Source organism: Balearica regulorum, chromosome 2 (genome assembly GCF_011004875.1).
Source record: "Balearica regulorum gibbericeps isolate bBalReg1 chromosome 2, bBalReg1.pri, whole genome shotgun sequence".
Lineage (NCBI taxonomy): Eukaryota > Metazoa > Chordata > Aves > Gruiformes > Gruidae > Balearica > Balearica regulorum.
The window spans coordinates 47,353,494-47,367,902 of NC_046185.1; the positions used below are offsets into that span (position 1 = coordinate 47,353,494).

A 14,409-nucleotide genomic window follows, 5' to 3' on the forward strand; every position below is an offset into this window, starting at 1 on the left:
AAATGAAAACATACTACAGAAATATCTATACTGGTCTTCTAGTCTGTAGAAGCTGTATTTATATGTTGCAGGAGGGGACAAATGCTATCTTTTAAAAGATAATTAGAAAATACTCACATGCTTGGGCCTTGTGTCTTAAGCTCTCCTTGGAATGAACTTTTATGGATGAGTTATGAACCTTTAAAAATGCAATTGTAATGCAAGTGCAGACACACCACTATAATTCTACCCACAACTTCTTATACTGGGGAATGACTGCCTTTGATAACTGCTTTATTAAGTTTTGCAGCATATGACTGTGTTATGTGAAGCAGAGAATTATATTTTCATTTCCTCCTAAAAGAAAATGAAAAAATGCTTTTATTTGCTTCAGTACTTACTTTTCACCATAAAACCTTTCAAAGAATTTTTCTTTCCAAGGTTCTGTTTTCTTTTCCTTTTCAATTTCTTGTCTGATGCGCAACTGCATTTCTGGTGTAAATTCTCCTAAAAAACAAATACTAACATATTGAATAAAAGTTGTCAAGGATTAACTTAAGATGGGTAATTATAAATTAAAAATACAAAGATGACATACAGTGATTTCTGTTACAGTCAACCAACAATTCTAAATGAAAATAAAGAAAAACAAAAGTGAGTGTGACATAGCAAGATTTAATTTACCATATAACATCAGTATTTCAAAAGTATATTGGTAGGATTTAGTTACATGCATTTATGTTTCCAAGGCTGGCCTGAAAATGCTTGGGGTTTTTTTTAACTGTCAAAATAAGCTGCCACAGCAAGCTGTAAAAATGTGCACTAAATTTAAAATGGAATCAGCAATTTTTCTTTTGCTGAATTACTGGTGTATTACACTTTCTATTCTAAAAGTATTTCTCCAACGTAGAAACAGAGGCATTCTTCATAAAAACAATTAACCTTTGGTAAATCTGAGAACAAGGAGATAGTTACCTTCTGCCAATCTCTGTTTCCACCCTTGCGCTGCATATGCGAAGAATTCATTATTTAGAGCAGAACTACTGAGGCGCAAAACTCCATCACTTCCCATCTAGAAAATAAGCCGATGGTAGCAGAAGATAGTGTCAGAAATAGCGTCAGCTAAGATTACATAAAACCAGAATTCCAATTAAGGGAAATGGGGTGGGATAGGGAGTGGGAATAACAAAGAAAATTACCTACTACTACTAAACCAGCATTTTCATTATAGTTGTTACTGTAAATGCAAGCGGGCTAATCCAGCATCAGTGTGCTCTCTTCAGTAGTAATCAGTCATCAGTACTACTGATAACTCAGTTTACAACTGATTGATGCATTTTAATCACAGCCTCCTATCTTGAGCCTATGTCTAGAGCTATTGTACACAATCAAAAATCAAGATCATTACTGTACTTGTGCGTCTGCCTGGAATATCGTACAAAACAAATTAATTAAATGTAATGAAGACCGTAACTTTGCTGTTTCTAAATAAACCTAACACTCATATTAGCTAATATGCTGTACTGGCATAAGACTGGATGACAAGTAACCTTAACAAAATAACGGGTGTAAACTCTGCACTAAAACCAGCTATACAAATAATTTTATGGGCATCAACAGTGAAAACTATGGAAGAACATTATAATTATTTTTACTTTCTACATCTGTCAAACATTCAATGATAGAACATCATTAAAAGTCTTAATTACAATATTTTTTACAATAACTTTTAAAAGCAATCCAACTATTGAGCTTTCTTTTGCCATAAAACTTAATGCTTATTTTCAGGTTTTGAAGATATGTCTGACTATTGAAAGAATTCGAATAACTGAAAAAAGTAATTATATAAAACAAATTAGCAGTGGGTATCACCTCTAGCATAATAAACAAACAGACATTAAAAACAAATTAGCAAATACAGAGAGAAAGAGAGGAAACAGCAGAAGTAGTAATGTTGCTAGAATAAACAGTCTCACTATAGTTCATTTTACACCCTTTAAGGTAACTAAGAGATGAATATTTGTCAACACCATTTGTGATCTAGCAGTAAAACCCAGCACATTTTCCAGCATATTAACACGTTTTAGCTTGGTAATATCCCCTAATTCTCAGTGCTTGTTTCAAACTGGAGCCAGAAAGAAGCAGACGTGTCAGAAACATTAAATGATATTTAGCTGTATCTCCCTTGCTGAGCTCTACATTTCACCGATAATACTGGCCCTACTTTCAGAACAGTCTTTGCTAATTTACTCATTGCCTAGCTGACATCCTGTCCCACAATAATCTCACAGGACTAAACCAGAAAGATGTGAAGTAGTAAAAAGAGAAATAGAGTGATAAGGATGGACTCTAGAAAACAGGCAGCGCTAAAGGCATTTGATACAGCAAGAAAACAGTATGAGCATGGTACCAGGCTCCCTCAGCAGGATATGAACCTAAAGTACTGCTGCCTGTGATTTCCTGTTCTATGGCGTTGTTTTGCCAACAAGTCATAGGATTTGCATTCAAGTAGGGTGGATATATAATGCCTCTATGCTTTTCATGGTGTGGGTTGCGAAACACATGCATAGTAATTACAGATGGGCTATGACTAATGCTGAAACTGGAGGAAAACCGGAAAGAAACAGTGAAACGTGGAGTAGAAGCAGCAAGAAAATAAAATCAGTGAGACAAGAGAAAGGCCATAAAGATACTTATTGCATAAATCAAATTGGTATGATACATTATCTTCTTTCTGCACAAATGAACTTTTCCAGAAATATTTAAATTCCAGAATTAATATATTAAAGTGAGATTTTTAGATACCAGTGCCTCTTGCGTCTGAACAAACAAACCAGTAGAGGGTTGAAAACAGCACTTACACAATTTCCTAAAAAGGTAAGATGAAGAGTTATAAAGAAAAGAATCACAAGTTACTAAATAAACAATTCTTTGTTCTCCAAAGAAAGGTGCTGAAACTACCTTCAACTTCAACACAAAAGGAGATGAAACAGTAACATCCAGTCATGTCAATGTACATTCTACTCCAAACTTCCATGAATTCAAGATTTTATCCCAAAGCCTGACAGTGTTTTGCAGGAAAGAATAATACAGACGTGGGATTGTTATTATCATATTAAACCTCATTTAACTGCAGGCTACCTCTGAAAGGCATGGTCCTCCTGAAACTTCACTGCTTAGCTGATGGCAAACAGTGTAGCCATATCACTAGCCAGATCAACAAATCTCACAGGAAAGCAATAACTTGTGGACAATAATTTTCTGTTAAATTTGCAAGATGATCCAATTTATCCTAAGGTCATATGATCATTAGATCGCATGCAAAGCTGGAATTTACCACAAGAAGCGGAAAGAGAATGCCACTTTTCAGCAGCCATCCACTTTCAGATTGCATAATACATAATATGAAACTGTAGGCAAGTGTGATTGAGCTATTTCACTAGGCTGCATAAACCAAGAGCACTATGAAGACTGCCAAGTTAGATTACCATCTGAATACAAGAACAGTATTAGCTTCGTTGTAACCCTGTTGTTGTAAGGACATGAGAAAAGCAAGCTTTGTAGGAAGAGTTACTGCATCTTTTATTTTATTGGCTAATATACTTGGAAAAAAATGCCTAGTTTTTGGGTGCACAATTTCTTATAAGGTTTGAAAAAGAAACTGCAAACCTCAAGCTAAATGCTAGAAAGTTGTCCAACCAAATTCAAATGTTAACTAGACTACCTGAGAGAAAAGGACAGGCTGGAACTTCAGAACAGAAAGCAAATGTTAGCAAGGTCATAGGTAAAGTTCATTAGTTCTTGTGGACCAGAAAAATGCTAAGTAGGAGAAAAAAACAAAGGATAAAAAAAACCCAGCAAACCCACAACAGAAGAATAGCAGAAAGGGAGAATCAGAAGATTGCAGTGGGTTACCTAAGAAGAGAGATTAGTAAAGGTCAACTAGCAGCAATGGAACAACAGATCATTGGTGGACTGCATTGGAAAACAGATGCAGGCTGCACTGACCACTTCGGATATTAACTGTTACAGCTTAAAAGTATTAGGGAACTATGTTCACAAGATTGAAAATATGATTTTAAAGATGCTTAAGTTAAGAAAAGTAAGAAGAACAAACTCAAGAAGTTACTGCTGACTTCATGACAGTCATTGCCTTTGATGACTGGCAGAGGAGGAGCTTTCCTGAGACCTATGTTCATGGGACCACATAAGTCATGGAAGATTTAAGTAGCTGGAACAGCCAAAATCTAGACAGAAGAGTATATAATGATACAGAAGGTGGAAACACACTAATTAATTAGAGGAGATGCTTCCAGTGATCTATTTTAACATATGAAAGAATAATTTCAGACTAAAACTCTGTGGAGGAATGCATGAAAGTAGTTGTCATTACCTAGACTTGGTACACGTAATTTAGGGTAAGAGTTACCAATGGAAAAAATGCAGGAAATAAAGAGCTGGCCAGCCCCAGTGACTTTGCCAAATGTGCTCAGAGATTTGAGATCAAAGAAAACCTGTGCTGGGAATGGAACAGGAAGAATTTATTTAGTTAGTTAAAGTTCAAAGAGAAAAGGATGAGGGGGGGTGGAAAAAAAGCTAAAGAAATTTATAATGGCCAAAGAGCTAAAGTGAATGAGACAGAATTTTTCAGAATGTTGTATGACAAAAAAAGTACTAAGCAGAAAGCAGATCCGCTCTCAAATGAGGAAAACAACCCAAACAAAACTAACAAGAATTGTTTAGCTATTTTGAATTCATTTAAAGATTTCTAGACAGGGAAAAAAAGTGTGAGCAAGTTAGAACAGTCACAGAATGAGCAATTTTACATCTACACGGAAAAAAGAGGGAATGGAACACTTTCTGTGTACCAGGAAGAGTCTATCAGAAACAACGACACTAACAAATATGTTTTGGTCCTTTTTTCAATACCCTAAGTCATGTGAAATTAGGCTGACATTCTTTCTGCTCTGTTAAACTTGGAAGGACTAAGAGGTCTTCCTCCTACAATATTAGCTAACAAACTCTACTGAAATCATCTTTTCTTACCCCTCACCCAGAGAACTCATTTTCACCTAAGCCAAAAAGTTAAAGTAGAAAATGAAAATTTTGAAGCCAAAGGGTGTATTTACTTCTCTATGCTCTGATGATAGAGACAGCACAATTAACCACTAGGTCTAAATTAGAATTTGAAGAAACATGCCAATAAAGCAGTTCTTAAATACACTATTAATTTTTATGGTATTTAAAAAATGCTGTCCAACAGAGACAGTGTGGTAATGAGCTGGAACAATAAACATTTCTTCGAAAGTTTATGTTTTATTCTGTTGAGCTTTAAATTTCTGTTTTTCTGATTAAGCACAATGGTAGAATTATGTTTTCTAATTAATACTTGTGTGCAGAATTCACAATGGCTTTTAAAAGTTCGTCTTTTTATTGAAAGCAAATAAAAAACCCATCCAACCCCAAAACATATCTGCTAAAACCCAACATCTGTTTGAATTACAAAGCAAATGTCAAACACTCTTATCAAAAGGAAATGAGTAATGTTTCTATGAACAACTACTTCAATTATTTTCCTTCAAGTTCCACTGAAACTTCTTTTCTGACAAGAAGGCAGGGATTATTTTTGTAGCTCAACCTGAAAATGCACACTGGTGGTTTGGTAGGGATACAGCAAGTACTGCACAGGTGTGTACCACCAGTAGGTATTCTGATCTTGGCTGGAATGTTTGAAGACAAGGAATTAGCAAGTCTATTATTTCTCTCTTTCGAATGATTCAAAATTCTCCCAATGTATTTATAAAACTGCTAATTATCCACTATATATAGTTCCTGTGAAGTTAACATATTTCTTATATGAAAGCTTATGCGTGAACATCACACCATTTGACCATAATACCTCAAAATACAAAACCAAACAAAAAATCAGCAAAAGAAGTGAAGATTCATCCAAATTAAGTGTTCAGTATCACTCAAGTAATTATACACTTTCTACAAACTGCTACTAACCCTCTTTTGTACTTTTATATTATTTTATCTTGGGGGAAGAACAGTCCTATAATTCACAGACTTTCCCAAAGGCATGTAAAAGGAATTACGTGCAAAAGGTGGAAGGTACGAGAAAATACATTTTGACACTTTTGCACTAAAGCCTCCAGAATATTAAAAATGAAAAATTTAGCAGCATTTATATCACACAGAGGAAAAATTACATTTTATTTATGTATGTGGAGAGAAACCACTGCTGTTTTGTAACATGGATCAAACATGATTCTCCAGTACTGGGCACCAGCATCAAACTGACCTGTGACGAATGCAGAGTGCAAATGTAGCATCTGAAGATGTGGCAACCATAGTGACTGACTTTCTGAAGGCAAACAGTTTGGAGAGTTGGATAAACAACATGCCTGGCTCATTTTACTCTTGATGATCAAAAAGCAAAAGTTCACAGTGACAGGGAAGACCAGTATCTGTATTTTACCACCAAAATCTTCATTATTAAGGGGAACTCCCTCCAAGAAACAGAACTGTTTCAGTCCAAGCACACAAAATAATCACTTAATTTAGGTACTCTGTATCATTACTCTGGAAGAGCTCCTCTGTTTCCACTAACAGTAAAGGAAGTATAGAGGAGATCAGACTTTTAACTACATTTGCTGAGCAGATATCCTATGGTATGGAACATCCCTTTGGTCAGCTGGGGTCAGCTGTCCTGGCTGTGTCCCCTCCCAAGACCTTGCCCAGGCCCAGCCTGCTGCTGAGGGGGATGTTGGAGAGAGACAGCCTGGGTGCTGTGCCAGCACTGCTCAGCAGCAGCCACAGCACCGGGCTGTTACCAACACCTGGCTGGTACCGATACACAGCACGGCTCTGTGGGGGCTGATGTGGGGAGAATCAACTCCATCTTCACCAAACCCAATACAGTAATGGAGGGTGGTGACATTCCTGGCTGGAATGGTTGGTATTAAAACAACTAATGTGAATGTCTAGACATGGCCTAGGTTTCCAGTCTCCTATTACAGTCAATGGATGTCTAGCTGATGCGGTCAATGGAGCCTAGAGGACTATTCAGCTGACCAATAAGTCGGCATCTGCTTTACAGTAAGACAAATAGCTCTTCAGGTTCTTTGTTCATGTGTTGACTCAATCTGCATTGTCTGTAATCAGATTTAGACACTTAGCACGCTTGCAGACATACAAATCTAGATGTCTTCATTTGGAGGTGAAACCTATCCTCCTCTGTGCCAAACAACTCAGAAATTGGATACAGGAAAGCTACAAAGAGGTAACACACTGCAACAACAGAAAAGTGTAATGAGAAAAGCACTGACCATATTAATTCCTGTTAATGTTTATAAAGCACAACATAAAAGATGAAGCAATGCATTTCTAAAGGCCACCTACCTTGTCATTAACTACTGAAAAGACACCTTTTGTCACACAGAGCAGAACTAGATACAAGTTCTGTGGAAACATTTGGACAAAATGTTCCAGGTATAAGCAGTCCCAAACATACTCCTGAGCCCTGACACAACAGACCATAAACCCACATCTGCTGCACTGGACACGAACGGCTACACTCCTATTCCTCTTAAACAGTATGTTTAAAATGAGTACATGTAAATTTTAAATAGGCAGTCTCAGGCACCAGTAACTAGTTTACATGTGTGACTGTTAGGCAAGTTTGAAATTCAGATAGAACAGCACAATGCAACCAAGCACATCATCAGAGGATAAAAAACTCTCTCTGTGCTAAACCCTCCAAATCTTCATATGATCTTTATATACAGAGAAAGGTAACCCCAAAACTAGAACCTGTTCTGGAAAAAGAGGAACCAATCCCAAGAACAGATTAAGACAAGCCAGTGCTCCCAGTGTCCAAGAGATTCACCACTTCCAAAGGGGATTCCAAGGGAGGAATGAAGGGGAATGAGGACAACACAGACCATCTGATGAACCTCATGAAGGTGTTGGTAGAGATGATGCCTGCAAACTCTACCCATTTCACCGGTTATTAAACTTTGATGTCCATCTACCTTCACTCTGAGAATACAGCCAGAAATGAGATTGAATGGATCAGAAGTGACAAGGAGGCTGTAGGACTCATCATGGAGCCTAGGGATCTGTTGATGTGTTTATCAGCAATAATAGACATATACTGGTAATTAAGTTGTGGTTTAATAGGTGCTATAGGCAGAACGGCTTTGGCATCTTCATCAGCGGCGTGATACCCCAAGCAAGTTTAGAGAGCAATAGGTGAGCAAAGATGGAAAACAGCCCTCACAGGGGAAAGGAACATGCTGTAAAGACAAACTTGCTAATTTCTCCAAAATTTGAATGCTGTATTTATATATGAGGTCCAATAGTATGGGCAAATCAAACAAAATAAAATACTGTTCTGTGGACCACTGCCAAAAAAAGTTTATTTATAAATGGAGGGGTTAAAGAAGGGTGACAGTGGTACATTTATCTCAGTCTTTGATGGCTGAACACTAATGCAAGAACTACAAATGGTACGTAGGAGGAGTTGGAAGATTTAGTTGACAATCAACATTTTGACTTAATTGGCAAAATGGAGATCTGATAGTTCATATGACTGATAGTAATATAAAAGACTAAAGATTGTTTGGCAAAAAAGAAGAAACAAGAAATGACAACAGAATTAAACAAAATAATGTGTTTCAAGTAGGCATACTTTCATCGGCTTTGTTTTCAAAAACAGTTTGGGAGAATCCTCAAGAATGCAGTGCTAGTGAAAAAGGGGTTAAAGAAACCTCACAGTTCTTTAAATAAACAATACTGACCACAGGAGTGCAAAGCCTCCTGCAAAGAAATAATGGGGATTGTACAATGAGACCACATTGTCTTAGTTAGGACCTCACTGTTGATCTCACAGCATGCAGGGAATGGAAATGAGGTCAACTTACTAAGCAAGAATACCACAGCAGAACATGGTATAATGGGCCAAAATTAGACACAGTTGGCAAGGGATACATCTAACTCCGGAAGAAATAATTCCATAAGTACATTAGGAGCAAGACGATGATGAAAGAAAATGTTAGTCCACTGTGCAACACAGGGGAAAAGCTAGAGGGATACAGAGACAAAGCTAATGTTCTTGCTGCCTTTTTTGCATCCATCTTCACCGCAAATCTGCTCCATTCAGGTGCTTAATACAATCCATATCAGCAGCAAAAGGGTAAGATCTCACACTTGAACAAGCAAGGAGCTGAATAAATATGACTTAAATGCATTCAAATAATCTGGGCTTGATAGACTAGCCTAGTTAAATGCCCAGTTATTAATCTATTTCAGAACTGTTAAAAGATAGATTTCAGAGCAGTGAAGAGGATAACCACAAAATTATACATGTTAGCTATATGCATACAGCACATATGTATCACCAGTGTCTAAAGAAGGGGATAAGCACAGCTAAGGACTTACAGACTAAGCCTGCTTCAGAAGAACTCTATGGCCTATACACAGACAACTGATTCTTTTTTGAGATGCCCTAGGGTGTCCTAAGATAATCATATGGAAACATTCTAGGCAGATGCAACCCAGAACCTACAGGGGACCTATAAACTTCTGAAGAAGCAGCTGAGTACTAGACTACATACCACAACACATCTCAATTGACACAAGAAGCCTAGGTTTAAATACCTTGCTTGCTCCCTCTGTCTTCAAGCTCTGGAGAAGATATGCAATGATTAAAGCACAAGATATCACACTATACACAACTGCCTGGAAGTTAACAAGGAGTTGAGCAACAGCCAATACGGATTTGTCAAGAATAGGTCATGTCAAGTCAGCCTTTTTTCTTTCCGACAGCATAAAAGCCTTTGTGATAGAACAGAATCAGCACAAGTATTATATTTTGATTTTAACAATGCCATGTCACATGACATTTTCTTAAGCAAAGCTAGGATATGTAAATTGTAATTAGGTGGCTACAGAACTACACAGAAGTCTTTACTTTGGGAACTATTGTTTATTTGTTATTAACTGGAAGGCTGTATTTCAGGGGCATAATCTAAAAAATGGAAGGAATTTGCAAATAACATCAGTCACAGGGGGACTGAGTACACTGAGATCTACAACTGAAACTTAGAATTCTCTTGATGGATTTGAGAATTACTTTGGAAACAATAGGAACAAGTAGGGCTTTGCAATTGTGGCAAATGCAAAGTTTCAGACTCTTGTAGTAATACATAAATAGAGAAATACACAATGAAGAAACTAAGTGGCTATGCAGTGCATCTGTAGAAAACTATTTGTGGCTTATGAGCACATGGGCTGATCACGAACTGAATATAAGTCAACCTTGCTATAAAATTGCAAAGGTGAGCACAACATTGGAAGTTATAAGTGGGAGTTCTGTGTGAAAACACAGAAATTTGTTCTGCTCTCCTTGGTGTTACTTATCACTTGAGCTGGAGTAATATGTTCAATTTTGATTGTTGCAACTCAGAACTGGTACAGAGTTCAAAGGACAGAAATGAGGCTGAGCACAGATTTAAGGTTCTAGATCTAGAAAGACTGCATTAGTAAGGCCTGCTTTTCAAGAAAAAGAAACAGGGAGACGGGGAATGGGTTATCGCCTTCATGTTTGAAGGCTACGGCGAAATGAACACAGTAATCTCCATGCTCTCCACATAGATGCTGAACTGAACAAAGAATAATAGAATTACAGCAAGAGAGATTCAGATTAGACACTGAACAGAAAATGTTCTAACAGTCAAAACAATGAAACACTAGACTTATTTGGAGAGGCTGTGAATTCTCCATCACTGAACAGCCCAAAAACCTTTTAGGCAGTATCTATGAAGAAAAAAAAGCATTGTTGATTCTGCCTTAGTGTAGAGAAGACCAGATAAATTGTCCTTTCTTTGCATGTTTTCTACGTTAAGATATAAAAGATGCTAAAGAAGTTTTAAAAAAATTAGTAACAGTGTTTAACAGCTTACAAAGCTAAGGGACAGTATATCAAATTGCCATCTATTACATCATCATTAAAAAGAAAACTAAAAGTGCTCTTGCATGCATTTCTCTTCTGACCAACTGCAAACCTTCTTTAAAAAAGAAAGGTGTTTAAGTCAGTCCTTGCATTCTGTCTTCAAGGCCCCTAGCCTCTTCATGCCCTTCCAATGGAGTCGCTCTATGCAATCTAATGTAACTGACCACAGCTCATGATTCATATCTAAAACAACCACTCATTTGGACAGAATGGCCTTCAGCAACACTGTGATTTCATAAGATAATGGCTTAGCTTTGCCTGCATGAGATTTGTATCTTAGATTACAGTTAGTTCCAAAATATCTTAAATGGATGCCATAGCATGGAGCATTGCACTGTCTTCTGGCTCAGCTTGTACTGCAGACGCAATCTCTCAGTTTTTGGAACCATCTTTCTCAAACACAAAACAGTCATATCAACCACCACACTTATGCTTCATGATGGCTGGAGAGAGCCTAACTCACTCATCAACAACTCCTTTGCTAGCAGTTGATAGCTTGAGGTATATTAAAAGCAAATTTAGATACTTTCTGTTCTTGAGGCTGAGAGGGGCATCTCTGTAGAACAGACTTTTCATTAAGCCCAAGAGCCAGAAATTATCGCTGGGAAATACAGAATGGCTGCAGAGAGTAGTATTAGAAGGCCATATGCTTTGTTCATAGCAACATTTTCTAGAAAAAAAAAAAAAAGTTAGCATTGCAAAATGGACAAGGCACTAAGAAGGGGAACAGAACTTATTACTATATATGCTCTTGTCAGTCTCTGGACTGTTTAATTTCTGACTGACACATTCTTCAGAAACTAACAAGATCTGCTTGCACTTATATAAGCCTAAATTCTATATAATAATGCAAAACAATGATTCTCCTGTTCATAACTTTGGCTAACAATCTGGGAACCAATTATGTCAAGGAGTTCTCCACAGCTAGTGCCCTCCCTGTCAAGTACTAGTTGGCAATTATAAAACTTAACTTTTGTCCATCTCAAAAATACTTTTAAGTACACTTGCATGTATTCCTAATATGAAAATAATTGAGGAAGTTTCTCCATTTCCTATAGAATACTGCTGACTGTTCAAGAATGCCATTACCTATCTAAAAGTAATTTTTCCACTTACACAACTACCATTCAAAGAGATTGTGATAAATGGGACCAAATTAAAAGGATGCTCTAACAGTTAGCAAGTCTATGACAGAGAATGCACGTGAATGTGCTTGGGTAAAAAAAGGAAAAGCAGCTGTAGTTGTCACAAAAATCTGTAAGTTCTGCTAAACAATGGCTGCATTTCTGATGATAGTGTTTCTGCTACACAACTCAATGTTAACCAAAGATACTATATTTTTCAGCAGTCAGTAATATGTGAGTGGTACCATATGGTAACAGTATCAGATAAAATCAGAGGTTGAACCAACCCTCGATAATTGCAAGGAATAGATCACGTAGATAAAGCTTGTGAAAGATCATATAGTAGCCTATTACTAGGAAAGCTGTCAAAGAAAAGATTTCTATTTCTATTTAGCTCAGCTGGCATAAGACTAAACAAGGGGATTTTTATTTATCATAAATATTTCAATCCATTTGACATAACTGTGGCTACTACTCATATATATGCATTCCCCATCTTCTATTTATATCCGTTAAACTCTGCCAGCAATCAATGCTCTAACTTCTAGTATGCAAAAGAGTTTCATGGGTTAGTTGCCTATTGTATGAAATGCAGCACTTGATTGTTATTAAAGTTGCCATTCTTCACCTTTAATTTGATTCTGGTAGATTAAAAAGCCCAAATCCAGTAATTTTTCTTTAGATTTTTTTTAATGGCTCATGTAAATTTTGGTGCCCTTCTCTGGATTCTTTCCACAGTTTCTGAAGTGAACTGGCCATGCTTAATATTCAAGATGAAGATTTAATACTATTTATTTAATGAAAAGGTTGCTTAAAGGTTGTTGTTGCTTAAAAGTTGAATGAATGGATCGTTCTGCTGAGCTGTCCATAATCATGACCATATCTTCTTTTCAAATCTGATTTAGAAACAAGCAATAGACTAACCCACATCATTATTTCCAGTGCAAAACGGTTTATGCTTTTCTACCCTAAAGCCCCACTGCCACCATTCAGCTTCAATGTCTAGCTTAGACTGTCTTATTATAGAACTCCTCAGTACTGAATTACCTCTGAACTTCTGGGCAAACCTTACATGGTAAGGGAAAGGGTCACAAAAAGACAAAGCTCAAAAGTCCACAAGAAGTACCTGTAGGGGTGATTGATAATTCGTATTTCCTTCAGAACTGGCAGGGAAACAGAGTTTGGAAATCCAGAAAAAGGAACTATATGGGGATAAACCTGTGGCAGTGCTGGGCCTTGAAAAAAAAACTGTGTGAGGGGCCCCAACAAGAAAGTTAAGAACAGCAAAATAAAACCATCTTGAACACAAGCTGCCACACAGTGAACAGCAAAATAAAAACACTGGACTTCAATCAATTATTAGATTAGTAGCTGTAAAAGCTTGATTAAAGAAATTAAGAATTCTCTAAATTCTTTACAGAAATGATGCTAGGTCAAAGTACACCCTTGCAATTATGTCAGTATAGGGGAAAAAAAGGAAAAAAAAAAAAAAAAAAAAAAAAGAGGCAGGAACCTATCAGCTTAAAGCACAAGCTTTTCATTAGTCTCCAAGACCAGAAAGAATCATATTGAAAGTACTAACCTGGCTGTGTTATTAAACTATAATAATACACTTCACATGGGGATAAAAATCAGAGGCCAGGCAAAAAATGAGATACACTAACAAAGGAAAACAAGAACATTAACAAATCATCTTAAATCACATTAAAGAGCTAGCCTGTTACTGAACAGCTAACATGCTGTGTTTCTACTTCTCCACATTTTCACACATACAGAATGTAGATTTCAAATACTGGAGGAGGAAAAAAAAAGTGGGGGAAAATAATGCAACAAAGAAATCAGAAGATTACAAAGAAACAAGCACCAACCAGGATGGAGCTCTCAAGAACAAATCATGGCATCAATATAGATGCTTTCTCTGATAGGTCTGAGGAAAAAGCAGTAGACATCACCTACAGAATCATACTGAGAATCATAGAATGGTTTGGGTTGGAAGGGACCTTAAAGATCATTTAGTTTCAACCCCCCCTGCCATGAGCAGGGACACCCTCCACTAGACCAGGTTACCAGCCTGTAGTTGTGCTTAGGATTGCCCTGAGCACAGTGCAGGACCTTGCACTTGGCCTTACTGAACTTCATGTGGTTCACATAGGCCCACCTCTCAAGCCTCAAGGTCCCTCTGGGTGGCATCCCTTTCCTCCAGTATGTCAACCACCCACCATACAGCTTGGTGTGGTCTACAAACTTGCTGAGGGTACACTCGATCCCACTGTCCATGTCACCGACAAA

General features: G+C 37.2%; 1 protein-coding gene across 6 annotated transcripts in view; it reads right to left on the reverse strand.

Moving 5' to 3' along the window:
- Positions 1–14,409, reverse strand: part of ASXL3 (ASXL transcriptional regulator 3) — a 136,327-nt gene that overhangs the window by 18,268 nt on the left and 103,650 nt on the right. For all 6 annotated transcript variants that reach the window (XM_075744160.1, XM_075744159.1, XM_075744158.1 and 3 more), the window contains 2 exons: positions 955–1,051; positions 381–486 (listed from right to left, as the gene is read on the reverse strand). In XM_075744160.1, coding sequence (XP_075600275.1) covers positions 381–486; positions 955–1,051 — 203 coding nt within the window. The remainder of the gene's footprint in view (positions 1–380; positions 487–954; positions 1,052–14,409) is intronic.